The sequence below is a fragment of the Somniosus microcephalus genome, chromosome 31 (assembly GCF_052327205.1).
Source record: "Somniosus microcephalus isolate GS21.2 chromosome 31, FLI_Smic_1.0, whole genome shotgun sequence".
Lineage (NCBI taxonomy): Eukaryota > Metazoa > Chordata > Chondrichthyes > Squaliformes > Somniosidae > Somniosus > Somniosus microcephalus.
The window spans coordinates 22,367,718-22,395,406 of NC_141017.1; the positions used below are offsets into that span (position 1 = coordinate 22,367,718).

General features: G+C 48.5%; 1 protein-coding gene across 2 annotated transcripts in view; it reads left to right on the forward strand.

The window, feature by feature from the left end:
• The first annotated feature begins 3,023 nt into the window (after positions 1–3,023).
• The window catches only part of LOC147097632 (A-kinase anchor protein 8-like), a 46,168-nt gene continuing 21,502 nt past the window's right edge, over positions 3,024–27,689 (forward strand). The window contains exons 1-3 of one of the 2 annotated variants that reach the window (XM_085971611.1): positions 3,024–3,119; positions 10,171–10,218; positions 25,149–25,353. In XM_085971611.1, coding sequence (XP_085827737.1) covers positions 3,101–3,119; positions 10,171–10,218; positions 25,149–25,353 — 272 coding nt within the window. In that variant the 5' untranslated portion in view covers positions 3,024–3,100. Of the gene's footprint in view, positions 3,120–10,170; positions 10,219–21,560; positions 21,741–25,148; positions 25,354–27,689 lie in introns of those variants that run through there. The other variant, XM_085971612.1, reaches the window with a different exon arrangement.

A 27,689-nucleotide genomic window follows, 5' to 3' on the forward strand; every position in this document is an offset into this window, starting at 1 on the left:
GGACACCTGGGATAACTCCCCTACTTTTCTTTGAAATAACAGAGCACTTGGAAAACAGTGACAGGATCGGACAAAGTCAACATGGATTTACAAAAGGTAAATCATGCTTGACTAATCTACTGGAATTTTTTGAGGATGTAACTGGTAGAATAGATAAGGGAGAACCAGTGGATGTGGTGTATTTGGACTTTCAGAAGGCTTTCGATAAGGTCCCGCATAAGAGATTAGCGTGCAAAGTAAAAGCACACGGGATTGGGGGTAAGGTACTGTCTTGGATAGAGAACTGGTTGGCAGACAGGAAGCAAAGAGATGGAATAAACGGGTCTTTTTACGAGTGGCAGGCAGTGACTAGTGGTGTACCACAGGGATTGGTGGTAGGACCCCAGCTATTCACAATATATATAAATGATCTAGATGAGGGAACTAGATGTAATATCTCCAAGTTTGCAGATGACACAAAGCTGGTTGGGCGTGTGTGCTGTGAGGAGGATGCCGAGAAACTCCAGTATGATTTGGACAGGTTGGGTGATTGGGCAGATGCATGGCAAATGCAGTATAATGTGGATAAATGCGAGGTTATCCATTTCGGTGGCAAAAACAGGAAGACAGATTATTATTATCTGAACGGCAATAGATTGGGAAAAGGGGAAGTGCAACGGGAGACCTGGGTGCCCTTGTGCACCAGTCGCTGAAGGTAAGCATGCAGGTGCAGCAGGTGGTTAAGAAGGCAAATGGTATGTTGGCCTTCATAGCGAGAGGATTCGAGTACAGGAGCAAGGATGTCTTGCTGCAGTTGTACAGGGCCTTGGTGAGACCACACCTTGAGTATTGTGTGCAGTTTTGGTCACATTATCTGAGGAAGGATGTTCTTGTCATGGAGAGAGTGCAGCGAAGATTCACCAGACTGATACCTGGGATGGCAGGAATGACGTATGAGGAGAGATTGGGTCGATTAGGCTTATATTCGCTAGAGTTTAGAAGAATGAGAGGGGATCTCATTGAAATAAAATTCTAACAGGACTAGACAGACTAGATGCAGGAAGGATGTTCCCGATGGCGGGGAGCCCAGAACCAGAGGACACAGCCTAAGGATAAGGGGTAAGCCATTTAGGACAGAGATGAGGAGGAATTTCTTCACCCAGAGAGTGGTGAATCTGTGGAATTCTCTACCACACAAGGCAGTTGAGGCCAATTCATTAAATATATTCAAGAAGGAGTTAGATATATTTCTTAAGGTTAAAGGGATATGGGGAGAAGGCAGGGACAGGGTACTGAATTTGGATGATCAGCCATGATCTCATTAAATGGCGGAACAGGCTCGAGGGGCCTATCTTCTATGTTTCTATGGTGCCACAGGATCTTTTACGTCCACCTGAGAGAGCAGACAGGGCCTGGGTTTAACGTCTCACCCAAAAGACGGCATATCTGACAGTGCTCCCTCGGCGCTGCACTGGGAGTGTCAGCCTAGCTTTATGTACTCAAGTCCCTGGAGTGGGACCCTGAACCCAAAAAACTTCCGACTCGCAGGCGAGGGTGCGCTACCCACTGAGCACTGTCAGAAGTGTAGCCAAAAAAATCGAGGAGCAGCCCCTTCAAATAATGGAAGAGGGGCTGCAACCTCTCACATCGATATATACATGGAACAGGGACAAGCTAGTTGGAGGTCCAAGGTCTCTCTTCTCTCTCTCTTAGGCAGTCCCTCGGAACCGAGGATGACTTGCTTCCACATTAAAAATGAGTTCTCAGGTGACTGATGAGTCCAATGCAGGACCTACAGTCTCTGTCACAGGTGGGGCAGACGGTGGTTGAAGGGATGGGTGGGTGGGGTGCTTGGGTTGACGTGCGCTCCTTGCGCTGCCTGCGCTTGGCTTCCGCTTGCTCCCGGCGAAGAGACTCGAGGTGTTCGGCGCCTTCCCGGATGCTTCTCCTCCACTTTGTGCGGTCTTGGGCCAGGGATTCCCAGGTGTCGGTGGGGATGTTACACAATCCTAACAGGACTAGACAGACTAGATGCAGAAAGGATGTTCCTGATGGCCGGGGAGTCCAGAACCAGGGGTCACAGTCTAAGGATAAGGGGTAAGCCATTTAGGACAGAGATGAGGAGGAATTTCTTCACCCAGAGAGTGGTGAACCTGTGGAATTCTCTACCACAGAAGGCAGTGGAGGCCAATTTATTAAATATATTCAAGAAGGAGTTAGATATATTTCTTAAGGCTAAAGGAACCAAGGGATATGGGGAGAAGGCAGGGACAGGGTACTGAATTTGGATGATCAGCCATGGTCTCATTGAATGGCGGAGCAGGCTCGAGGGGCCGAATGGCCTACTCCTGCTCCTATCTTCTATGTTTCTAAGTTTTTCAAGGAGGCTTTGAGCGTGTCCTTGAAGCATTTCCTCTGCCCACCTGGGGCTCTCTTGCCGTGCCGGAGCTCCGAGTAGAGCGCTTGTTTTGGGAGTCTCGTATCGGGCATGCAGACAATGTGACCCGTCGATCGGAGCTGATCGCGCGTGGTGAAAGCTTCGATGCTGGGGGATGTTGGCCTGAGCGAGAACACTGACGTTGGTGCGCCTATCCTTCCAAAGGATTTGCAGGATCTTGCGGAGGCAGCGTTGGTGGTACCTCTCCAGTGCTTTGAGGTGCCTGCTGTACATGGTCCATGTCTCTGAGGCATACAGCAGGGCGGGTATCACTGCTGCCCTGTAGACCATGAGCTTGGTTCCGGGTTTGAGGTCCTGGTCTTCAAACACTCTCTTCCTCAGGCTGCACTGGCACACTGAAGGCGGTGTTGGACTTCGTCGTCTGCCCTTGTTGACAGTAGGCTCCCAAGGGCAGACGTGGAACAGGGCATACAGGTCCAAGGTGTGGGCGGGGGCGGTGGGTGGAATAAGTTGCGCCACAAGTGGCGACTTTGCAACGTTCATCTTGCATCTCATTATGCAAACGTACGCTCGACGTCACCTGATTGGCGGTAGGGACTGGCCAATCAGAAATTGAGGCGGGCCTGCACGACTGACCAATCAGCGGCGGAGGGTCAGTGCTTCCGGCGCTAGAAAATCCTGCCGGAGCGGGGCCAGGGCTTTTTTGAATTCAACGAAATCAAAATGGATTCTTGGTACTCAGGTAAAGCGGCTCTCTCTTAAACTTTTTTTCCCCCCCCTGATAGAAAAGGTTTTCGTTCCCTTCGTAAGACATGCCTTTATAATAAGTTGCGTTTTTAAAATTGGCAGAGGTTTTTTTTTGGCGGTCCGTCGTCAAGGGGGAGAAAAATAAATGCCTTTAATTTCCGCCCTCGGGCGCGTCGTGCTTAACCGCGAGGCCAACCTAACTTGCTGGCCGGTGTGGTCCCGCCCCTCGGCCTCCTCCTGATTGGTTGGCGGCTCACTGGCCGGTGGAATGCCGCCACCCGATTCGTTGAATGGGATGTCAATCACACGCGGTAGCGTTAGGTTGTCCGAGCGGTTTTTTTTTGAGGGGCGGCTATGTCGTATATATTTAAACAAAAATTGTTTTTATTCCCCCCAAAAAAATTAAGAATATTTCGCGAACGATTTTTTTTAAAAGGTAGCGATAGTTATTTGATCGCGAAGTAAAACGGTCACGGTTTACATTTTTCGATTCTAAAGTCACTTTTACTCGCTGATGGTTAGTTTAAAAAAAAAATAGTGAATAAGTAAAAAAAGGCAGCGTCTTTCCCGACTGCGGGATGCTGGATGAATGTGAGAAGAGGCCTTAGGAGGGAGGATTTTAAAATCTCTCAAGACGCTACAAAATGGCGGCCTCTCACCAAGCGTGGATTGTTCCAGCAGCGCGCCCCCGCGCCGTGCCCGCGCTCTGGGGGGGAAGTGACTGGTGCGCGCACCCCCGAGCCGTGCCCGCGTTCTGAGGGAAGTGACTGATGCCCGCGTTCTGAGGGAAGTGACTGATGCCCCCGCGTCATGTCCGCGCTCTGGGGGAAGTGACTGGTGCGCGCGCCCCCGCGCCGTGTCCGCGCGCTGTGGGAAGTGACTGGTGCGCGCGTCCCCGGAGGGAGAGGGGGAGAGACTGGTGCGCGCGCCCGCCTATCACTCCCCAGCCCTCGCCTATTTGGGGAATAACACTTGGGGACAAAGATCCAGTGGCTGCAACGTGCGCTGGAAATTCAAATCGGGGGCAAAAAGAATGGTGGGGGTGGGAAATGAGGGACTTTATTTTCTGCAGAAGCTTGGAGGGTATGTTCTTCTTAGAGCAGAGAAGGTTAAGACGTTTGATGGAGGTGTTCTGAAATCATGAAGGGTTTTTTGATGTTGTAAATAGAGAGAGAGACTGTGTTTGCTGTGGCTGCAGGGTCAGTAACCAGAAGAGACAGATTTAAAGAAAGACTTGCATTTCTATAGAAACATAGAAGATAGGAGCAGGAGTAGGCCACTTGGCTCCTCGAGCCTGCTCCGCCATTCAATGCGATCATGGCTGATCATCCAAATTCAGTACCCTGTCCCTGCTTTCTCACCATATCCCTTGACCCCTTTAGCCTTAAGAAATATATCTAACTCCTTCTTGAATATATTTAATGAATTGGCCTCCACTACCTTCTGTGGCAGAGAATTCCACAGGTTCACCACTCTCTGGGTGAAGAAATTCCTCCTCATCTGTGTCCTAAATGGCTTACCCCTTAGACTGTGACCCCTGGTTCTGGACTCCCCGACCATCGGGAACATCCTGCATCCAGTCTGTCTAGTCCTGTTAGAATTTTATGTTTCAATGAGATCCCCTCTCATTCTTCTAAACTCCAGTGAGTATAAGCCCAATCGACCTAATCTCTCCTCATACGTCATTCCTGCCATCCCAGGTGTCAGCCTGGTGAATCTTCGCTGCACTCCCTCCATGGCAAGAACATCCTTCCTCGGGTAAGGCGACCAAAACTGCACACAATACTCAAGGTGTGTACAATACCCAAGGCCCTGTACAACTGCAGCAAGACATCCTTGTTCCTATACTCGAACAGTGTGCTCTCCTTTTAGAGCAGACGGTTAAGACGTTTGATGGAGGTGTTCGAAGACATGAATGGTTTTGATAGTGTCAATAAGGAGAAACTGTTTCTAATGGCAGCCGGTTCGGCAACCAGCAGAGACAGATTTAAAGAAAGACTTGCATTTCTATAGCTATAGACAAAATTTTAAAATCTTCCATTCTGGCACGGGCCGCATGACCTCCTTCTGTGGTGTTACCATTCTATGATGGCGCCTTTCATGACATCAGGATGTCCCAAAGCGCTTTACAGCCAATGAAGTACTCTTTGAAGTGGCGTCACTGTTGTAATGTAGGAAAACGTGGCAGCCAATTTGCACACAGCAAAATGAGAATGACCAGATAACCTGTTTTAGTGATGTTGATTGAGGGATTGGTGTTGGCCAGGACACCAGGGATAACTCCCCTGTTCTTGGGACTAGTGCCATAGGATCTTTTACACCCACCCGAAAGGGAAGATGGGACCTTGGTTTAACGGCACCTCCGACACTTCAGCACTCCCTCAGTACTGCACTGGAGCGTCAGCCGAGGTTTTTGTGCTCAAATCTCTGGAGTGGGACTTGAACCCACAATCTTCTGACTTGGAGGCGAGAGTGCTACCAACTGAGACGGGGCTAAGTCGGGTGCAGAAGAATGGTGCCAGGGATGAGGGACTTCAGTTATCTGGAGAAGCTCTCCTTAGAGCAGAGACGGTGAAGCCATTTGATAGAGGTGTTCGAAGACATGAATGGGTTTTGATAGTGTAAATAAGGAGAAACTGTTTCTAATGGCAGCAGGTTCGGCAACCAGAAGAGACAGATTTAAGGTGATTGGGCAAAGAACCAGAGGCGACATGAGGAAACATTTTTTTACACAGTGAGTTGTTGTGATCTGGAATGCGCTGCCTGAAAGGGTGGTGGAAGCAGATTAGTAGTAACTTTTAGAAGTGAATTAAATAAATACTTGAAGAGGAAAACATTTACAGGGCTATGGGGAAAGAGCAGGGGCGTGGGATTAATTGGCTGGCTCTACCAAAGAGCCAGCACAGACACGAAGGCCCTAATGATTTCATCATTCTAAGTTGACATTTTTCTTTCCTGATCAACTAGTCATAATTTTGCCCCTCCTCAACACATCTGCCTTTACATGTGAATTTTATCTAACCTCCGTATTCTTTTAGGTTGCAAGAACATTTTAGAAACTGGGTTGATACTGCCTGTTGCCCTGTAGTGCCATGTAAGGAGTACACCAAGGGCTATGTGCACAAATTTTATATTCCATTTTAAAATAAAATCATGATAGGCTGCTGTTAAGTTTGTATTTAAAACATGGATATTTTTTTCGCATAATCTTGGCTCTCGGTACTGCCTTACTGTTCCGCATGATTTAGCAGCCAAGGGTGTGAGAATGCATCAGGTTTCAATGCCGCAGGCTTTGAACATATGGCAAAGATGGCTGCCTGATGCATCGCAAGTGTTTTTAAAAAGTTGTATTTTATATTGGGAGTCCCTCTCGCTCTGGGGGTTAAATTATATTGTTTGATAAAACTACTAGGATGAATTCCTAATCTGTCTCGAAGACCTCCGCTAGGATGGTCCATGACAGCAGTCGTGCTCCATTTGCTCTGTTTCTGGTTTGAGTTGAGGAGACTGGCTAGTGTTTCTTTTTAATGGGAATTTGGATTTTGGCTCAGCAAAGTCAGCATTGATTTCATGCTCTTCATGGGTCACTGTTGAATGGTCTACTTGCACTTGATATTCAGATTCAGGTGGTGGCTTCTCAAGAGCTGTATCGAGCACGTGTTGGTGCCTTCAGGAGCAGCAGGACAAGGAGAAATCAGATGGGATGGGGCAAAAAATAGAAAATGTGAAGCAGCATGTATTACTGGTACATAGAAGATAATTTTACACAGCATGAGCACCAAATATTGAAGATCGATGTACACTGTTGTATATGATTTTAAAACTATAGGAAAAGTAGCTTTCATGGATGGCTGAGAGTAAATGTAGTGTCTCCATCTCTGCCACTGTAAACCTAATCTATGCCTTTATTATTTTGAGGCTGCACATCTCGTCTACACCCCTATCGCTTTTTCCCTGTCGAGCTCCACTAGTTTCTTGTGCCCCAAAGAGGTGATCTTATGAGTTTTGTCCTCCTTTCTAATCTCTCCTTAGCTTTATCTCTCTATCTCCACGATGTGCAACTGCATGTCCTTGTGTGCACCCTCTGATATCGCACTACTACCACTGGCTGCAGAAAACAGAGTAGGGGTTAAGGGCAGCTACTCAGACTGGAAAAAGGTAGGAAGTGGTATTCCACAAGGATCAGGACTGGGGCCACTTGTTCACCATTTACATAAGATTTGGACTCTGGAATCAGAAGTACAATCTCAAAATTTGTGGACACCACCAAATTGGGAGATATAGTTAATACGGAGGAAGTTCTCCAACAAGCGAGAGTCTAGCCACCACCACATTCAACGGCATTACCATCGCCAGATCCCTCGCCATCAACATCCTTGGGGGTCACCATTGACCAGAAACTTAACTGGACCAGCCACGTAAATACTGTGGCAACAAGAGCAGGTTAGAGGCTGGGTATTCGGTGGCGAGTGTCTCACCTCCTGACTCCCCAAAGCCTTTCCACCATCTACAAGGCACAAGTCAGGAGTGTGATGGAATACTCTCCACTTGCCTGGATGAGTGCAGCGCCAACAACACTCAAGAAGCTCGACACCATCCAGGACAAAGCCGCCCGGTTGGTTGGCACCCCATCCGCCACCTTAAACATTCACTCCCTCCACCACTGGCGTATCCTGGCTGCAGTGTGTCCCATCTACAAGATGCACTGCAGCAACTTGCTAAGGCTTCTTTGGCAGCACCTCCCAAACCCGCGACCTCTACCACCTAGAAGGACAAGGGCAGCAGGCGCATGGGAACACCACCAGCTCCAAGTTCCCCTCCCAAGTCGCACGCCATCCTGACTTAGAAGTATATCGCCGATCCTTCATTGTCGCTGGGTCAAAATCCTGGAGCTCCCTCCCTAACAGCACTGTGGGAGCATCTTCACCACACGGACTGCAGCGGTTCAAGAAGGCGGCTCACCACCACCTTCTCGAGGGCAACTAGGGATGGGCAATAAATGCTGGCCTTGCCAGTGACGCCCGCATCCCATAAACGAATAATAAAAAATATTGACAAATTACAAAAAAGACATTTAATAAACTTGCAGAATGGGTGTGTAATTGGCAAATTAATTTCAGTATGGCTAAGTATGAGGTGATGCATTTGGGTAGGAAGAATGAGGCCGTGTACTCATTGGAAAATAAAGGTCTGATTAGGGTAGAGGAGCAATGGGATCTAGGTACAAATACACCAATTAATAAAAGTAGAGACAGGTTAATAGACAATTTTATATTTAAAAATGCAAACAAAACTGAGGTTCATTTCTAGAGGGATAGAATTGAAAAGCAGAGAATTTGTTAAACTTGTATAGAACTTTGGTTAGATCACACTTCATTAGTGTGCATAGTTCTGGTCTCCATATTTTAAAAAGGATAGAGGTACTAGAGTAGGTGCAAACCAGATTTACAAGGATGCTTGCCAGAATGAAGAGGTTATATCTGTCTGGAAAGGCTGGACAGGCTGGAGCACTTTCTCCGAGAAAAGAGAAGACTGAGGGGCGACCTGATCGAGGCTTTCAATATTATGAAAGGGTTTGATAGGGTAGACGTGGAGAAAATGTTTCCACTTATTGGGGAGACCATAAATATAAAATAGTCACTAATAAATCCAATAAGGAATTCATGAGGAACCTCTTTACCCAGAGAGTGGTGAGAATGCGGAACTCGCTACCACAGGGAGTGGTTGAGGTGAATAGTATAGATAAACACCTGAAGCAGAAAAGAATAGAAAGTTATGTCGATTGGGTTAGATGAAGAGGGGTGGGAGGAGGCTCATGTGGAACATAGACACAGGCATGGACCAGTTGGGCCGAATGGCCTGTTTCTGTGCTGTACATTCTATGTACAGTAATATGTTCCTTCAGGTGTCTGCGGAACTTCCTCTTGTTGCCTTTTAAAGCCTCCTGATGACTACTGTTTGGCACTTTTGTCACTTTCCTTTCTCTGTCCTGCTTAATGAGGGTTGTTGATACTTGTGCAGACCAGGGAAGTTACAGGTTCCAATTCTGCTCTGTACTGAGTTAGGTGATCTTGCCATGACTGAGGGGGTACGACAGCTGGCTTCAGCTTCCATGGCCTAGAGGACAATAGTGCCAGCCTTGCTCAGTGGTAGCACTCTCTCCTCTGAGTCAGAAGGTCATAATCTCAAGCCCCACTCCAGAGACTTTGTCTAAGCTGCTGCTTTTGGGGGGGGTGGTGGTTATAATTTGGTACCAAGCAGGAGTAAGGAGAAATTGGAGGTGTACCTGAAGGTATAGTTGAAGAGCGATTTGGAGAAGACTTTTGAAGATGGGGAGAAATTTATCACGGCAGTGGGGTTTAGGAAGAGAACTTCCGAGTAATGACTGAAGGCCCTGATAACGGAGCAGCGTGCAACAGGTTTTGAAATCAAGCTCGGCAAATGGATGCCAGTGGAGTGGAGTTCTGGGATTATTTTTTTAATAGCCTTAATACACTTTTGAATTTGAAGATCTGATTCCTTTGCCTGCAAAAGATTTACTTCAATGGGTTCTTGTAAAATTGTTTTTATGGGTCCTGCCAAAGTGCCATTCTTCCTTTTGTGAGCCTAGATTGTGTTTACAGCGTTCAGCGGCATTGCTGGTGAGCCTCATCCTGCCCTTCCCTGAGATCAATGCATGCACTTTCTAGCAGACGCCACTGGAAAACTATCCAGAAATGGCGCACTGGCTGAATTGTTCCATCCTTTGGGGTACTGAGCTCGGTTGCAATAGCCTTGGGCTCAGTCAGCTAACTCGGGATAGCCCAGTAATCGAACCAGTCTTGTGAATGTGGTTCAGTACTAATACATGTGCCTTTATCAGCTGAGGGATGTCCAAATCTATTTAAGGTTAACTTGAGGCAACTTTTTGGGTTTTGATAACTATTCCCTGATGCAATATCTGCCTGCATGCATCATAAAATAAATGAAGATAGCAGTACTCAAATAGTGAGAAATATTGACTAAATAGGTGCTATTTAAATACTCTTGGTTGTGTTTTATTACAGGCTATGGAACTGGCGATTCTTGGAACACTGGAGCCACTAATTCTCAAGGTAAGATTTTCCACTAGTTTCTTGGTTGTCTATCTCCTAATCTCTTTATATTTTACAATAGGTATATCACACTTTTCTACTAAGGCAAAAAAAAATTAGCTGCTGGTTGAGTTTGACTTCCGACTGGCAATTGATGAGTGGATACCACGCTGCAAAGTTCCCTGACCAAATAGTGAAACTCTTCATTGACATGAAACTCTGTTCTACTTAAGTTAGGTGTTTTGCACTTGAGCACAGTTCCATCTTAGCATGAAAAAATGGTATGGAAGGTGTGTGTGTACCTCAGTTTAATGTATGACCAGCTTTGTTACAGGTGCAAAGCAATTTTTTTAAATATAAAAGTAGTATTTAAGAAATCATATTGTGCTGCTGCTAACTTGGAGAAAACAATTCTCTCATGGGATCTGGGTGTCACTGGCAAGGCCAGCATTTATTGCCCATCCCTAATTGCCCTTGAGAAGGTGGTGGTGAGCCATCTTCTTGAACTGCTGCAGTCCCTGTGGTGAAGGTACTCCCACAGTGCTGTTGGGGAAGGAGTTCCAGGATTTTGACCCAGCGACGATGAAGGGACGGCGATATACTTCCAAGTCAGGATGGTGTGGGACTTGGAGGGGAACTTGGAGGTGGTGGCGTTCCCCTGCACCTGCTGCTCTTGCCCTTCTAGGCGGTAGAGGTCGCGGGTTTGGGAGGTGCTGCCGAAGAAGCCTTGGCGAGTTGCTGCAGTGCATCTTGTAGATGGTACACGCTGCAGCCACGGTACTTCAGTGATGGAGGGAGTGAATGTTTAAGGTGGTGCATAGGATGTCAATCAAGCGGTCTGCCTTGTCCTGGATGGTGTCGAGCTTCTTGTGTTGGAGCTGCACTCATCCAGGCAAGTGGAGAGTATTCATCACACTCCTTACTTAAGAGTCATAATGGCACAGAAGGAGGCCATTCAGCCTATCGAGTCCATGCCGGCTCTCTGTAGAGCAATCCAGTCAGTCCCATTCCCCTGCTCTATCCCCATAGCCCTGCAAGTTTATTTCCCTCAAGTGCCTATCCAGTCTCCCCTTGAAAACATTGAGTGTCTCCGCTTCCACCACTTCCGTCAGCAGCGAGTTCCAGGTCCTCACCACTCGCTGCGTAAAAAAGTTTTTCCTCACATCCCCCCTGTATCTCTTGCCCAAAACCTTATAGCTGTGTCCCCTAGTCCTTGTACCATCAACTAGTGGGAACAGCCTTTTCCTGTCTAGCCTATCCAAACCCGTCATAATCTTGTACACCTCTATCAAATCACCCCTCAACCTCCTTTGCTCTAATGAAAACAAATCTAGCTTCTCCAACCTGTCCTTGTACCCAAGATCCCCCATCCCCGGAACCATTCTGGTAAATCTCCTCTGCACCCTCTCAAGGGTCTTCACGTCCTTCCTAAAGTGTGGTGACCAGAACTGGACGCAATATTCCAGTTGTGGCCTAACCAGCGCTTTATCGAGGTTCAGCATAACTTCTCTACTTTTGCACTCGGTACCTCTATTTATGAAGCCCAAGATCCCGTACGCTTTGCTAACCACTCTCTCAATATGTCCTTCCACCTCAGGGACCTATGCACATTAACTCCCAAGTTCCTCTGTCCCTGCACACTCTTTAAAACTGTGCCATTAAGTGTATATTGCCTCTCCCTGTTCCTTCTGCCAAAATGCATCACCTCACACTTCTCTCTATTAATTTCCATCTGCCCATTCTGCTAGCCTTTCTATGTCCTGTTGCAGTCGATTGGTATCATCCTCACTGTTTGCCACAACCCCAAGTTTGGTGTCATTGGCAAATTTAAAAATTCTACTCTGTATTCCAATGTCCAGGTCATTTATATATCAAAAAAAAATCACTGACCCTTGGGGAACACCACTGCCTACCATCCTCCAGTCTGAAAAACAGCCATTTACCACAATTCGCTGTTTTCTGTCCTTAAGCCAATTCCTTATCCAAGCTGCCACTGACCCACTTATTTCATGAGCCTCAATTTTGTTAACCAGCCTTCTATGTGGTACTTTGTCAAACGCCTTCCTAAAATCCATGTAGACAACATCCATTGCATCAAGATAAAAAAAATCACGGGATTGGGGGTAATATACTGGCATGGGTGGAAGATTGGCTATCTAACAGAAAACAAAGAGTTGGGATAAATGGTTCGTTCTCGGGCTGGCAATCAGTAACTAGTGGTGTTCCGCAGGGGTCAGTGCTGGGACCCCAACTCTTTACAATCTATATTAACGATTTGGAGGAAGGGACCGAGTGCAACATATCCAAGTTTGCCGACGATACAAAGATGGGAGGGAAAGCAGTGAGTGAGGAGGACATAAAAAACCTGCAAAAGGACATAGACAGGCTAAGTGAGTGGGCAGAGATTTGGCAGATGCAATATAATGTTGGAAAGTGTGAGGTTATGCTCTTTGGCAGAAAAAATCAAAGAGCAAGTTATTATCTAAATGGAGAGAAACTGCAAAGTGCTACAGTACAAAGGGATCTGGGGGTCCTGGTGCATGAAACGCAAAAAGTTAGTATGCAGGTGCAGCAGGTGATCAGGAAGGCCAATGGAATCTTGGCTTTTATTGCAAGGGGGATGGAGTATAAAAACAGGGAAGTCTTGCTGCAGTTATACAGGGTATTGGTGAGGCCACACCTGGAATACTGCGTGCAGTTTTGGTTTCCAAATTTTTAAGAAAAGATATACTTGCTCTCGAGGCGGTTCAGAGAAGGTTCACTCGGTTGATTCCAGAGATGAGGGGGTTGACGTATGAGGAAAGGTTGAGTAGGTTGGGACTCTACTCATTGGAGTTCAGAAGAATGAGAGGCGATCTTATCGAAACATATAAGATTGTGAGGGGGCTTGATCGGGTGGATGCGGTGAGGATGTTTCCACTGATGGGTGAGACTAGAACTAGGGGGCATAATCTTAGAATAAGGGGCTGCCCTTTCAAAACTGAGATGAGGAGAAACTTCTTCACTCAGAGGGTAGTAAATCTATGGAATTTGCTACCCCAGAGAGCTGTGGAAGCTGCGACATTAAATAAATTTAAAATGGAGATAGACATTTTCCTAGCAGATAAGGGAATTAGGGGTTACGGGGAGAGGGCAGAGAAGTGGACGTGAGTCTAGACTCAGATCAGCCATGATCCTATTGAATGGCGGAGCAGGCGAGAGGGGCCGTATGGCCTACTCCTGCTCCTATTTCTTATGTTCTTATTATGTTCAATCCTCCCTGTTACTTCATCAAAAAATTCAATTAGCTTAATCAAACATGATCTGCCTTTTACAAATCCGTGTTGGCTCTCCTTATTAGCTTAAACCTCTCCAAGTGCCTGTTAATTTTTTCCTTGATTATTGTTTCTAAAACTTGACCCACCACTGATGTTAAACTGACCGGCCTGTGGTTACTAGGATTGTCCTTACACCCTTTCTTGAACAGTAGTGTCACTTGTGCCTTGTAGATGGTGGAAAGGCTTTGGGGAGTCAGGTGGTGAGATACTCGCCGCAGAATACCTAGCCTCTGACCTGCTCTTGTTGCCACAGTATTTATGCGGCTGGTCCAGTTAAGTTTCTGGTCAATGGTGACCCCCAGGATGTTGATGGGGGTTTTGGTGATGGTAATGCCATTGAATGTCAAGGGGCGGTGGTTAGACTCTTGTTTGTTGGAGATCGTCACTGCATGGCACTTCTGTGGTGCGAATGTTACCTGCCACTTATCAGCCCAAGCCTGAACGTCATCCAGGTCTTGTTGCATGTGGGCATGGACAGCTTCATTATCTGAAGAGTTGCGAATGGCACTGAACACTGCAGTCATCAGCGAACATCCCCATTTTTGACCTTGTGTTGGAGGGAAGGTCATTGATGAAGCAGCTGAAGATGGTTGGACTTAGGACACTGCCTTGAGGAACTCCTGCAGTGATGTCCTGGGGCTGAGATGATTGACCACCAACCACCACAACCATCTTCCTTTGTGCTAGGTATGACTCCAGCCAGTGGAGCGTTTTCCTCCTGATTCTCATTGACTTCAGTTTTACTAGGGCTCCTTGATGCCACACTCTGCCAAATGCTACCTTGATGGCAAGGGCAGTCACTCTCACCTCACCTCTGGAATTCAGCTCCTTTGTCTATATTTGGACCAAGGCTGTAAAGTGGTCTGGAGCCGAGTGGTCCTGGCGGAACCCAAACTGGCCATCAGTAAGCAGGTTATTATAAGTGCTGCTTGATAGCACTTTCGACGATGATTGAGAGTGGACTGATGGGGCGGTAATTGGCTGCATTGGATTTGTCCTGTTTTTTTGTGCACAGGACATACTGATATACCTATCAATTCGTCCAATAAAAAGCGACGAGTTAGGAACGTAACTAAAGGTTTTTATTGACTAAATAACAGAGCCCACCCTCGTGGGTGATCGGGTCCAACAAGGAGGAATACCAGCCAGTCGACTACCTTTATACCTGGGCAGGTAGGTGGAGCCATGGGCGGAGTCGGAGGTGGTCAGCCCAGGTATAACAGCGCGACAAGAGGCAACCTCGTATCGTGATACAACAGTGATAACGGTGATAACAATACAACAGTGATAACTATAGTGTAACGATAAAAGTGGTTTACCACATTCACCCCTTGTTTAGATTTGAGTCCGGCGGGGTGAAGTGTACTACCAGTTCTGGTATGTCAGTCTGTCCGGAGGCCTCGTAAGCCTCTCCGATCGTCGCAGCGGCGGTGCTGCATTATCCGGTGTTAGTGCTGGTGTCTGCGTGGTCGGCGAAGGCTCGTGGGGTTCCGGCATGCCGTCTACCTGGGCTGGAATTGGGGGGGTGGTGGGGGGGGGTAAAGGTGGTGTCTCCGGAGTGCCCGAGGGTGCGAGGTCTCGTAAGGAGACAGTGTCCTCCTGCCCGTCTGGGTAAGCCACGTAGGCGTACTGGGGGTTGGCGTGCAGGAGGTTCACCCTCTCGACCAGGGGGTCTGTTTTATGGGCCCTCACGTGCTTTCGCAGCAAGACGGGCCCCGGAGAGGTCAGCCAGGTTGGTAGAGTGGTTCCCGTAGTCGACTTCCTGGGGAAAACAAACATTCGTTCATGGGGGGTGGCGTTAACGGCAGTGCAAAGTAGTGACCGGATGGAGTGCAGCGCTGTCGGGAGGACTTCCTGCCAGCAGGAGGTTGGGAGGCCCTTAGACTTTAAGGCTAAGAGGACGGCCTTCCATACCGTCGCGTTCTCTCTTTCCACCTGGCCGTTCCCTTGGGGGTTGTAGCTGGTGGTCCTACTTGCTGCAATACCTCTCGCTAGTAGGAACTGACGGAGTTCCTCGCTCATGAAAGAGGAGCCCTGGTCACTATGTATATAGTTTGGGAACCCGAACAAGGCGAAGAGGTCGTTCAGGCATTTAATGACCGTGGTACTGGTCATGTCTGGGCAGGGGAAGGCAAAGGGGAAACGGGAGTACTCATCAACAATGTTGAGGAAGTACACGTTACGGTCAGAGGACGGGAGGGGCCCCTTAAAGTCGATGCTCAGGCGCTCGAAGGGGCGGGTGGCCTTGATCAGGCTTGCTCTGTCCGGCCTAAAGAAGTGCGGTTTGCACTTGGCGCAGGTCTGGCAGTTCCTGGTTATGGTCCTGACCTCCTCGATGGAGTAGGGCAGGTTGCGGGCCTTAATGAAGTGGTAAAGTCTGGTGACCCCGGGGTGGCAGAGGTCGTTGTGGAGGGTCTGAAGTCTATCACTTTGCGCGCTGGCGCATGTAATTCGTGACAGAGCATCGGGGGGTTCGTTCAGTTTACCAGGCCGGTACAAGATATCATAATCGTAGGTGGAGAGCTCGATTCTCCACCTCAAGATCTTGTCATTTTTGATTTTGCCCCTCAGCTTGTTATTAAACATAAAAGCGACCGAACGTTGGTCGGTAAGGAGGGTAAATCGTTTGCCTGCCAGGTAGTGCCTCCAGCGTCATACCGCCTCCACAATCGCCTGGGCCTCCTTCTCGACCGACGAGTGTCGGATCTCAGGGCCCTGTAGGGTCCTTGAGAAGAAGGCCACCGGTCTCCCCTCCTGGTTAAGGGTGGCGGCTAGGGCGAAGTCGGATGCATCGCTCTCGACTTGGAAGGGGATGGACTCATCCACTGCGTGCATAGTGGCCTTGGCAATGTCTCCCTTAATGAGGGAGAAGGCTGCGCACGCTTCCTCCGTAAGGGGGAAGGATGTGGACTTCATGAGGGGTCTGGCTTTGTCCGCATAATTGGGCACCCATTGGGCATAGTAGGCGAAGAGCCCCAGGGTTCTCTTAAGTGCCTTAGGGCAGTGGGGGAGGGGTAGCTCCATGAGGGGGCGCATTCTTTCGGGGTCGGGGCCGATGAGTCCGTTCTCTACTACACAGCCAAGGATGGCAAGGCGCGAGGTGTTAAACACACATTTCTCCTTATTGTAGGTGAGGTTCAGCCGTTGGGCTGTACGGAGGAATTTCTCCAGATTCACGTCGTGGTCCTGCCGGTCGCGGCCGCAGATGGTGACGTTATCTAGGTAGGGGAATGTGGCCTGCAGCCCGTTCTGGTCAACCATCCGGTCCATCTCCCTTTGGAAGACCGAGACCCCGTTGGTGACACCGAAGGGGACCCTAAGGAAGTGGTATAGGCGCCCATTCGCCTCGAAGGCGGTGTACTGGCGGTCCTCGGGGTGGATAGGGAGTTGGTGGTAGGCCGACTTAAGGTCGATGGTCGAGAATACGCGGTATTGTGCAATCTGATTGACCATGTCAGATATGCGGGGAAGGGGGTATGCGTCCAGCTGGGTGTATCTGTTTATGGTCTGGCTGTAGTCGATGACCAGGCGATTTTTATCGCCGGTCTTAACAACCACGACCTGGGCACGCCAGGGGCTGTTGCTCCCCTCGATGATGCCCTCCTTCAGGAGACGCTGCACCTCAGAGCTAATGAAAGCTCTGTCCCCAGCGCTGTACCGCCTGCTCTTGGTAGCGACGGGTTTGCAGTCGGGGGTGAGGTTAGCGAACAGGGAAGGTGGCGGCACCTTGAGGGTGGATAGGCTGCAGGTGTTACGCGGTGGGCGGTTTAACCTTCGCTGGTTGTCGACTGTGAGTGGGGGGGAGGGGTCCACCATATGCTAGGGTTACACTTTGGAGGTGGGATTGGAAGTCCAGCCCTAGTAGGACGGCAGCGCAGAGCTGGGGGAGGACGAGGAGTTTAAAGTTTTTATACTCTGTACCCTTAACCGACAAGGTCACAGCACAGTAGCCGCTAATGTCCGTGGCGTGGGACCTCGATGCCATCGAGATTCGGTTGCGCGTTGGCAGGACAGGGAGGGAGTAGTGGCTCACCGTGTCTGGGTGGATGAAGCTCTCCGTGCTTCCGCTGTCGAACAGGCAGGTCGTGGCGTGGCCGTTTACTTTGATGTCCATCATCGACTTGGACAGGTGGTGTGGGCGGGCTTGATCCAGAGTGACGGAGGCTAGTGTGTAGGTAAGCGAGTCGTTGTCGTCTGCGGGCGAGGCGGTCGTCGGGTCCGGGGGCCCGGTGGCAGTCGGGCGTGGTGGGTAAAATGGCGTCTCCCACGAGGTAGGACAAAATGGCGGAGAAGATGGCTGCCCCCATAACTCACATGAGGCACTATTGGGGTCGGTTGCCTTGATCAAAGATGGCCGCCCCCATGACTCACGTGTGGGGATACTGGCCTCAGTTGCCGTGAAAGAAGATGGCCGCCCCCACAGTTCGCATGAGGCACTGCTGGCCTCTGAAGATCCGCTCCTGCAGGCCTTAGAGAAGTGGCCTTTCTTCCTGCAGGTTGAGCAGGTAGAGTTCCTGGCTGGGCAGCGCGACCTCGGGTGCTTCTCCTGGCCGCAAAAGAAGCAGCCGGCGGCCCGATCGCGGGTGCCCGATGTCGGAGCCGGTACCGGGGGTGGCGGGCCCGGTCGGGTCCGGGACGCCGACGCTGAGGTAGGTCCCGGGGGCGGCGCTGCGAAGGGTATTGCGGTAGGGGTCGGGCCCGAGTCCCAGGGTCGCGAGCAGTACCTGGAAAACGCCTCCTGGTCCTGATGGGCCACCTCCAGGGAGAGAGCGAGGGCTTCAGCTTTGTCCAGGTCGAGGTCTTTAGCTTCAAGCAGTCTTTGCCGTGAGTAGTCGGACCGTAGGCCTTTCACAAAGGCATCGCGGATATTATCTTCCGTATTTTCAACAGCCGTCACCGCTTTAAAGTCACAGTTCCTGCCGAGTGCTCTTAGCGCCCGTAAAAATTCAGCTACAGACTCTCCTGGCTGTTGCGGGCGGGATCTTAGGAGGTGCCTGGTGTACATGTAATTTACCGGGCTGCGGTACTGCTGTTTCAGTAGGTTGATAGCGGCCTCGTATGTAGTCGTATCCTGGATGAGTGCGTATACTCTCGGGCTCGCTTGGGCGTTCAGAAGTCTTAGTTTGGATCTCTGCGGGGCGCCGGATTCTTCCAGGTAGGATTCGAAGCAGTCCAGCCAGTGTTTGAAGTTGAGGGCTGAGTTTGCTGCCTGTGGGTTTAGATCCAGGTACGGTGGTTTGAGGGCTTGCAGCCAAGCCGGCTGGTGTGGCTGGTGTAGCCCGGTGTCTGAAAGCTGCTGTGGCTGTGCTTCTGGGAGGGCTCCTGGCTGGTCAGTAGTAGACATCTTTAAAATTTAGTCAATAAAATTGATATACCTATCAATTCGTCCAATAAAAAGCGACGAGTTAGGAACGTAACTAAAGGTTTTTCTTGACTAAATAACAGAGCCCACCCTCGTGGGTGATCGGGTCCAACAAGGAGGAATACCAGCCAGTCGACTACCTTTATACCTGGGCAGGTAGGTGGAGCCATGGGCGGAGTCGGAGGTGGTCAGCCCAGGTATAACAGCGCGACAAGAGGCAACCTCGTATCGTGATACAACAGTGATAACGGTGATAACAATACAACAGTGATAACTATAGTGTAACGATAAAAGTGGTTTACCACACATACCTGGGCAGTTTTCCACATTGTTGGATAGATGCCAGTCTTGTAGCTGTGCTGGAACAGCTTGGCTAGAGGCGCGGCTAGTTCTGGAGCACAAGTCTTCAGCACGACAGCCGGAATGTTGTCGGGGCTCACAGCCTTTGCTGTATCCAGTGCGCTCAGCTGTTCCCTGATAGCACGTGGAGTGAACTGAATTGGCTGAAGACTGGCTTCTGTGGTGGTGGGGACATCAGGAGGAGGCCGATATGGATCATCCACTCGGCACTTTGGCTGAAGCTGGCTGCAAACGCTTCAGCCTTGTCTTTTGCACTCGCGTGCTGGGCTCCACCATCATTGAGGATGGGGATATTCATGGAGCCTCCTCCTCCCATTAGTTGTTTAATGGTCCACCACCATTCACGACAGGACTGCAGAGCTTTGATCTGATCCGTTGATTGTGGGATCGCTCAGCCCTGTCTACAGCATGCTGCTTCTGCTTTTTAGCATGCATGTTGATGTAAGCCCCCAAAGTGCGGACCAAGTGATATACATGGTCGACGTCACTGGCTTGTTGTAAGAAAGACAGACCCAATAATTGAAGTCAAAACGGTTTATTCAGGCCTGGGGAGATAATGCTCTTGCGTCCCCCACACAAGGCTCCAACTCCACCGAACCTCTTGAGATTCACAGTTATACACATTTTCCAAGACCTCCTACTCCAGAGGTCCAATCGATTTAAAAGTCTATACATTAATCACTAACTAGGTGTGTCTAACGTATACAAAATAGCCTATAGGATAAGTTTCACTTTTCACTGACGTGATTTCTGAGAAACAAGTCATTCCTCTCCTGGCCACTACTAAGTTTTGTTTTCCAGAAAAGGGTTATGTCAGTGTCTCTTTTTGTAAGTTTCATCTCTCTAAACTGGTATGGTCATTTCTGCAATTAAACATACGAATAATTAGTACATTTCATCTTTAAACATTCTGTGGCCGCAATTGCATTCTACTAAACATGCCCTGTTATGCTCAATTTTAATATCTATCTTCACATGTAGTCCTGTGTTGCAGCTTCCCCAGGTTGGCACCTTATTTTTAGGTACGCCTGGTGCTGCTCCTGGAATGCTCTTCTGCACTCCTTATTGAAACAGGGTTGGTCCCCTGGCTTGATGGTAATGGTAGAATGAGGGATATGCTGGGCCATGAGGTTACAGATTGTGGTGGAATACAGTGCTGCTGCTGCTGATGGCCCACAGCATCTCTCGGATGCCCAGTTTTGAGCTGCTAGATCTGTTCTGAATCTATCCCATTTCTTCTTAGGCAGTCCCTTGGAACCGAGGATGACTTGCTTCCACATTAAAAATGAGTTCGCAGGTGACTGATGAGTCTAATGCGGGACCTACAGTCTCTGTCACAGGTGGGGCAGACGGTGGTTGAAGGGGCGGGTGGGTGGGGTGCTTGGGTTGACGTGCGCTCCTTGCGCTGCCTGCGCTTGGCTTCCGCTTGCTCCCGGCAAAGAAACTCTGTGTTCGGCGCCTTCCCGAATGCTTCTCCTCCATTTTGTGCGGTCTTGGGCCAGGGATTCCCAGGTGTCGGTGGGGATGTTACACTTTTTCAAGGAGGCTTTGATGGTGTCCTTGAAGCGTTTCCTCTGCCTACCTGGGGCTCTCTTGCTGTGCCGGAGCTCCGAGTAGAGCTTGTTTTGGGAGCCTCTTATCGGGCATGCGGACAATGTGACCCGTCCATTGGAGCTGATCGAGCGTGGTCAAAGCTTCGACGCTGGGGATGTTGGCCTGAGCGAGAACACTGAAGTTGGTGCGCCGATCCTGCCAATGGATTTGCAGGATCCTGCGGAGGCAGCGTTGGTGGTACCTCTCCAGTGCTTTGAGATGCCTGCTGTACATGGTCCATGTCTCTGAGGCATGGGTGGGTATGACTGCTGCTCTGTAGACCATGAGCTTAGTGCCGGGTTTGAGGTCCTGGTCTTCAAACACTCTTCCTCAAGCGACCGGAGGCTGCACTGGCACACTGAAGGCGGTGTCTGACTTTGTCGTCGACGTCTGCCCTTGTTGACAGTAGGCTCCCAAGGTATGGAAAGTGGTCCATGTTGTCCAAGGCCTTGTCATGGATTTTGATAATCGGGGGGGCAGTACTGTGTGGCGGGGGCAGGTTGGTAGAGGACCTTTGTCTTACGGATGTTTAGTGTAAGGCCCATGCTCTCGTACGCTTCGGTGAAGGTGTTAACGATGGTTTGGAGTTCGACCTCTGAGTGAGCGCAGACGCAAGCGTCGTCTGCATACTGTAATTCGACGACAGGATGGGACGACCTTGGATCTGGACTGGAGGCGACAGAGGTTGAACAGTTTCCTGTTTGTTCTGTCAATTAGCTCAACTCCAGCGGGGAGCTTACTGAGGGTGAGACGGAGCATTGCAGCAAGGAAGATCGAGAAGAGCGTTGGTGCGATGACAGCGCAGCACAGTGGTAGTGCCACACAACATGATGGAGGGTGTCCTTCGTGTGAAGACAGGACTTCTGCTACCAATACCGTCTTGGACGAATGCATCTGCGACAAGTAGATTGGTGAGGACGAGGTCAAGTAGGTTTTTCCCTCGTGTTGGTTCTCTCATCACCTGTCGCAGGCCCAGACTGGCAGCGATGTCCTTCAGGACTCGGTCAGTAGTGGTGCTAGCGAGCCACTCTTGGTGATGGACATTGAAGTCCCCCACCCAGAGTACATTCTGTGCCCTTGCTACTCTCAGTGCTTTGTCCAAGTGGTGTTCAACATGGAGGAGTACTGATTCATCGGCTGACTAAGGGCAGTAGGTGGTAATCAGCAGGAGGTTTTCTTGCCCAAACTATACCTGAAGCCTTGAGACTTCATGGGGTCTGGAGTAAATGTTCTGGACTGCCAGGGCCACTCCTTCCTGACTGTGTACCACCGTGCCGCGAACCCTGGTGGGTCTATCCTGCCGGTTGGACAGGACATACCCAGGGATGGTGATGGAGGAGTCTGGGACATTGGCTGAAAGATATGACACTGTGAGTATGACTATGTCAGGCGGTTGCTTGACTCGTCTGTGGGACAGCTCTCCTAATTTTGGCACAAGCCCCTAGATGTTGGTGAGGAGGACTTTGCAGTGCCGACTGGGCTGGGTGTGCTGTTGTCGTAGCTGGTGCCGAGGTCGATGCCGGGTGCCCAAGATTTATTGACTTCAAACTGATCCCATGAGTTGCACCCTATTTACAGAATATGATCCTCATTAGATGAAATCATTACAGGTAGACTATCCTTTATCCGAAAACCTCGGGACCAGCCGTGTTTCGGTTTTCTGAGAATTTCGGATTTCGGAAGGTGGGGCAGGGGGTCGTGCGCACGACCCCCCGCCGACCCCCCCCCCCCCCCGCCGGCCCCGACCCCTGCCGACCCCCCCCCCCCCCGCCGACTTACGGTCGGGGTCGGCGGGGGTCCGCGGGGGGTCGTGCGCACGACTTACAGATTTCAATACATCCTTTGATGTATTGAAATCTGTACTGAAGGTGCTGACCTCTGGTGTGGTATGGTTCTGTGCACTCTTTTTAGATGTTCGCCCTATTCAGGCGAGGGCACCACAGCCGAGCCCAGTCCTGATTGCACCCGACGTCCACATGTACATTAGGATTTCAGTACTTTTTCACGTGCACAGCATGATGAACCAGATCCGTAGGCAAGTCCCCGATTTAATGAACTGAAACGTGACCTTGTGCATGAAGTAAGTTCAGAGGTAGTGTGCCCAATGCAACCACAACACCGATTCTCTGATAGACTGGCAAATAACACTCTTGACAGACTATATTTGTGAAGCACAAGCTAAGAAGTAAACTTGGATTCGGTGTTCCCACCATGTCAGCTGTCTGGTGAATGTCAGTTGATGCCCAAGCGTAGTTATGGGTCAATAATTGTATTCAGTCCTTCGCTTTGATCCCAGAACTAAAACAGTTGTTTTTTTCCAAGTCTTTAACTGTTGAATACAGCTGTCCTACACAATCAGGTTCTACCTCCTTCAGGACAAAGCCAAGCTGGTAACATCTTGCTTTCGGACCTCATGTTGTGACAAACACTCAGTTGATTGGTTGTGTATCCTGCAGCCAGATGAGCCAAGTCATAGTCATTCTTCCATCTGTGTGACTCATTTATTAGTGATCCTTATTTAGAGTTGATTCTTTTCTTTTTTTTAAACCCCTGCCTCCCCATCAAAAGTGACAATATGCACTGTAGATCCAATGGAACATAGAAACATCGAAACATAGAAGATAGGAGCAGGAGTAGGCCATTCGGCCCCTCGAGCCTGCTCCGCCATTCAATGCGATCATGGCTGATCATCCAAACTCAGTACCCGGTCCCTGCTTTCTCCCCATACCCCTTGATCCCTTTAGCCTTAAGAAATATATCCAACTCCTTGAATATATTTAATGATTTGGCCTCTACTGCCTTCTGTGGTAGAGAATTCCACAGGTTCACCACTCTCTGGGTGAAGAAATTCCTCATTTCTGTCCTAAATGGCCTATCCCTTATCCTTAGACTGTGACCCCTGGTTCTGGATTCCCCCGCCATCAGGAACATCCTTCCTGCATCCAGTCTGTCTAGTCCTGTTAGAAGTTTATAAGTTTCGATGAGATCCCCTCTCATTCTTCTAAACTCCAGCGAGTACAAGCCCAATCGATCCGATCCAATCTCTCCTCGTACGTCATTCCTGCCATCCCAGGTATCAGCCTGGTGAATCTTCGCTGAACTCCTTCCATGGCAAGAACATCCTTCCTCAGATAAGGTGACCAAAACTGCACACAATACTCAAGATGTGGTCTCGCCAAGAACACATTTTATTCTGTAGAAGTGCATGCCACAGTTAACCGGGTCCCTTTTTCCCCCCCTCCCTCACTCACTCTTTCCTCGTCTCCACTCCCAGAAGTTTGAAAACTTTAAAGCCTAGGCTCTTTAAACCTCCCAGGATTGGTAAAGGCTACTCTTCACTGCTAGCAGCCTTTTCCACTCTTCCAGTCCTTAGAAGTTTAAGGAACTGTAGTAACATTCACCGTGTATGCAGAGATGACAAGAACCTGTGGGGGCTTTTGAGATTTCATTTGGCTTGCGGGCCGTATCCTAGGTGCCTCTTGAACATTTTCTAGATATCGGACTCTAGCCTTTTGTGGTTCTCCTCCCTCCCTTCGCTTCATTGGCAGCCATACCTTCACCTATCTAGGTCCAATGCTCTGGAATTCCCTCCCTAAACCTAAAGCTCTCTACCCCCATCTCCTCCTTTTAAAGATCTCCTTCAAATCCACCTCTTTGACCAAGCTTTTGGTCAGCCCCCCCTGAATACTATCTTTGCCTCGGCGTCCACTTTTGCTTCTGAAGCACCGTGGAGCATTTTTCTACATGATCTAAATGCCAGTTGTTTTTAGCAGCTCGTCTGTTTTCAGCCAGCAGGTAAATTAATTGAAGTGACCACTGCCGCAAACTTCCATAAATAAAAAATTGGCATGCTGCGTTGAAATGAGATGAAACGATTCTTGGGTCTGTCGGTGCAAACTTCACTTCCTCAAAGAGGCTCAAATTCCTGCAGCGTAAAATAAGTTTGTTTTCCCACGTTTTATTTTTGTTTCATTGAGACCTAGATGCTAGTGAGCCTAGCTGCTCTTCACCATGATATAGTTTAAAGAGGAATCAAATGTATCTTGTCCTCTGATCTCAAAGGTGTGCCATTCTGCGAGTTCAGGAGCCACATGACTAATGCAAGTTGCATTAAGGGATTTGGTGTGTTTACTGTTGACGTATTGTGATGTCAAGTAAATGTCAAGATTGTTGAGTGATAATCCCTGGAAAATGAGAATATGTCACACAATTTGCTTCTGATGCTTGACTTTGGAGGTAGTATGCGTATATCTGGGATAGTTTTAAAATCTAGGAGCTGTACATCTTGCCTAAAAAAATCATTCTCCTTTCCCTTTCAGAATATGATGGCTATGATTACAGTTACACCCAGGATACGATACCTAGTTCTGCAACAAATTATGGCTACAATGCTGGCAATAAGACTTGGGAGCTCCCCAAAAATACAGCCACCGACACCATCATTGCTAAGATCAACAAGCGCTTGGACATGCTTTCTCAACTAGAAACTGAAAACCAGGCGCAAGACACTTACCAGGACAACAGGTATTTGCTGGAATGTCGGTGCAAACAGGAAGAGTAATGCCATATGTAAATTCCTTTTAAAGGCATTGCACCCAGGCACAAACACATTTCCTCTGTGTATCAGTGTGTTCTTAGATGGAGGGTTTCAATTGTAAAGGTTTAAAAGTAAACTTTCAAAATACTGTACTTGATGGCAAACTTAAATTCTGGAGAAGACAATCTTCTCTTGACTAGAATATTTTCTCTAGGTGTTAAAAATCCACTGTTCGTCCATCATTCAGTCTCTATCACACTGGTCATCGTTTCAATGGGACTGCTCATTTGACAAGTGTGGGTCATTGTCAGTGGAGTCTTTTTAAAACTTGCTGTTTAGTGAAGACATTTAGAGAAGTTTCATGGAATTCACTTCCAGGAAAAAGTACAGGGTTTCACCGTAATAACAACCGAAAATGCTGGAAAAACTCAGCAGGCCAGGCAACATCCGTGGAGAGAAAATAGTCAACGTTTCGGGTCAAAACCCTTTGTCAAGACTAAAGTAGCACAGGAAATGAAATAGATTAAAAGGCCAGGCTGGGTGAGAACAAAAGAGAAGTGAAGAGACATTAAGAGGTATTCAGAACGAGACGAGATGATGATAGGACTAGTGGAGACAAAAGACGGCTCTAGATTAGGTGTGAAATGCGCTGGCAGAGTGAGAGACAGCTGCCATGTGGGAGAGAGAAAAAGGGGGGGGGAGAAGGGTTTCACTGTGTTGTTTTTGGGGGGGGGGGGGTGATGTCTGACTTAAATGAGCTCCTCTTGATGGTTCCATGAATATTTTAAACGGGCAGTTCTTGAATCGGTAGAATCAAAGTTTACAGTGACATTTATTCTCAGAAGTTATGTTTGGTAACTTGATAGTTAAAGCTGACACTGAACCAAGTAGATTAATATTTTAGATCTCCGTTCTGAGAGAATTGGTGATCCACTAGCTGAATCAGTCAGATTTTAATTTATTTGCAAAATGATTAAACAGGTTGTCAAACTGCTTCTGAATTGTAGACCCTCTAAATAATTTTAATTAGAAAAGTAGCTACCTTTCCACACTAATTGCGTAGCCCCCAACTTCTATGTTTAGCATGTTTTTTAGATACCAAGGCAAAGGCGTGTAATATAGGGTACCGCTCAAGTTGAAACGAGTGAGAGGGACAGGTAGCAATTAGGTGAAGCTTGGATTTTGAAAGTTTGAAGCTTGTTGGAGGAATAAAAGTTTGAAGAAGTCTTGTTGAGTGTCAGGAAACTGGGATGAGTTGACTTTTAAGTAGTGTGGATTTTTTGTTAGGCAAGGGTATTGAGGTTTACGGAACCAAGGTGGGTGGCTGTAGTTGAGATACAGATCGGCTATGATCTCATTGAATGGCGGAATGGCCTACTCCTGTTCCTATCTAGGGAAGTGGAAGAGACTATAATTATTTTACTCTTGCCAGCACAATGTAAGCCTCGGGTCTAAAAATCATTGATGCATCTCCTCCAAACACTTCAATTGAAGTTTTGCAAAACTTGCCACGGTAGACTGATTGTCCTAAGGAGTGTTTTCAAACTGTTGACAGGACTGTTGCAGAGTTGCCAACCAACAGTTTTCAGGGACCTGGCCCCCTTCTCTTAAACCTTGAATTCAACATTTTCTTTTCAGCATCAATCTTCGTTCCACGCAGGGTGATAGTTCCCCAGATGAGTACTGTTGCCCCAGATTTTAGTACGTGTCTAGCTCCTCCTTGGCCCATGGGAGATTTGCGACTCGAGTTTAAAACAGGAAATTTGAGTCATTGGCATAGAAAGGGTGGAGGGGAAACAGTCACCCTAAATGCTTGAAAGGTTGGCATCTCCTGTGCTGTTACTTCCTCCCATGTACTGCATGTGCTCACAACCCCATTTACACAATCCGATTAGTTACTGATGCAAAACTAAGCTTACTTAGTACTCTGAGCTCCACTGCTCCTTCCTATTGTCTTGGAATTTAGACAGGTAGTCCAATGCAACGTTAACGATCCATTCACAGCGAGGTGCTACATTTAAAATGGTGAAATGAATTACACTTCAAGGTCCCCTTTTTAAGCTGGATTTGAATTTGCTCTAGATTGGCAATGTAAATGGGGCTTCAGCAGGGTATCTGCAGTAAGACCTGTACTTGGTGGCCTAGAATGTGTAGCATGGTGGAAAAATCCCCATCGTTTCTGCTGGCTGTAAGGACGCGATCTGGTTCTCCAAGGTAATGTGTCCAATAATGTCAGGTAAATGATGTAAGCACAGAAAAGCCTATAAGCCAAACAATTCTGTTTTGTCATTTTAAGGTTGCCATTGAGTTCATAGCCTCTAAC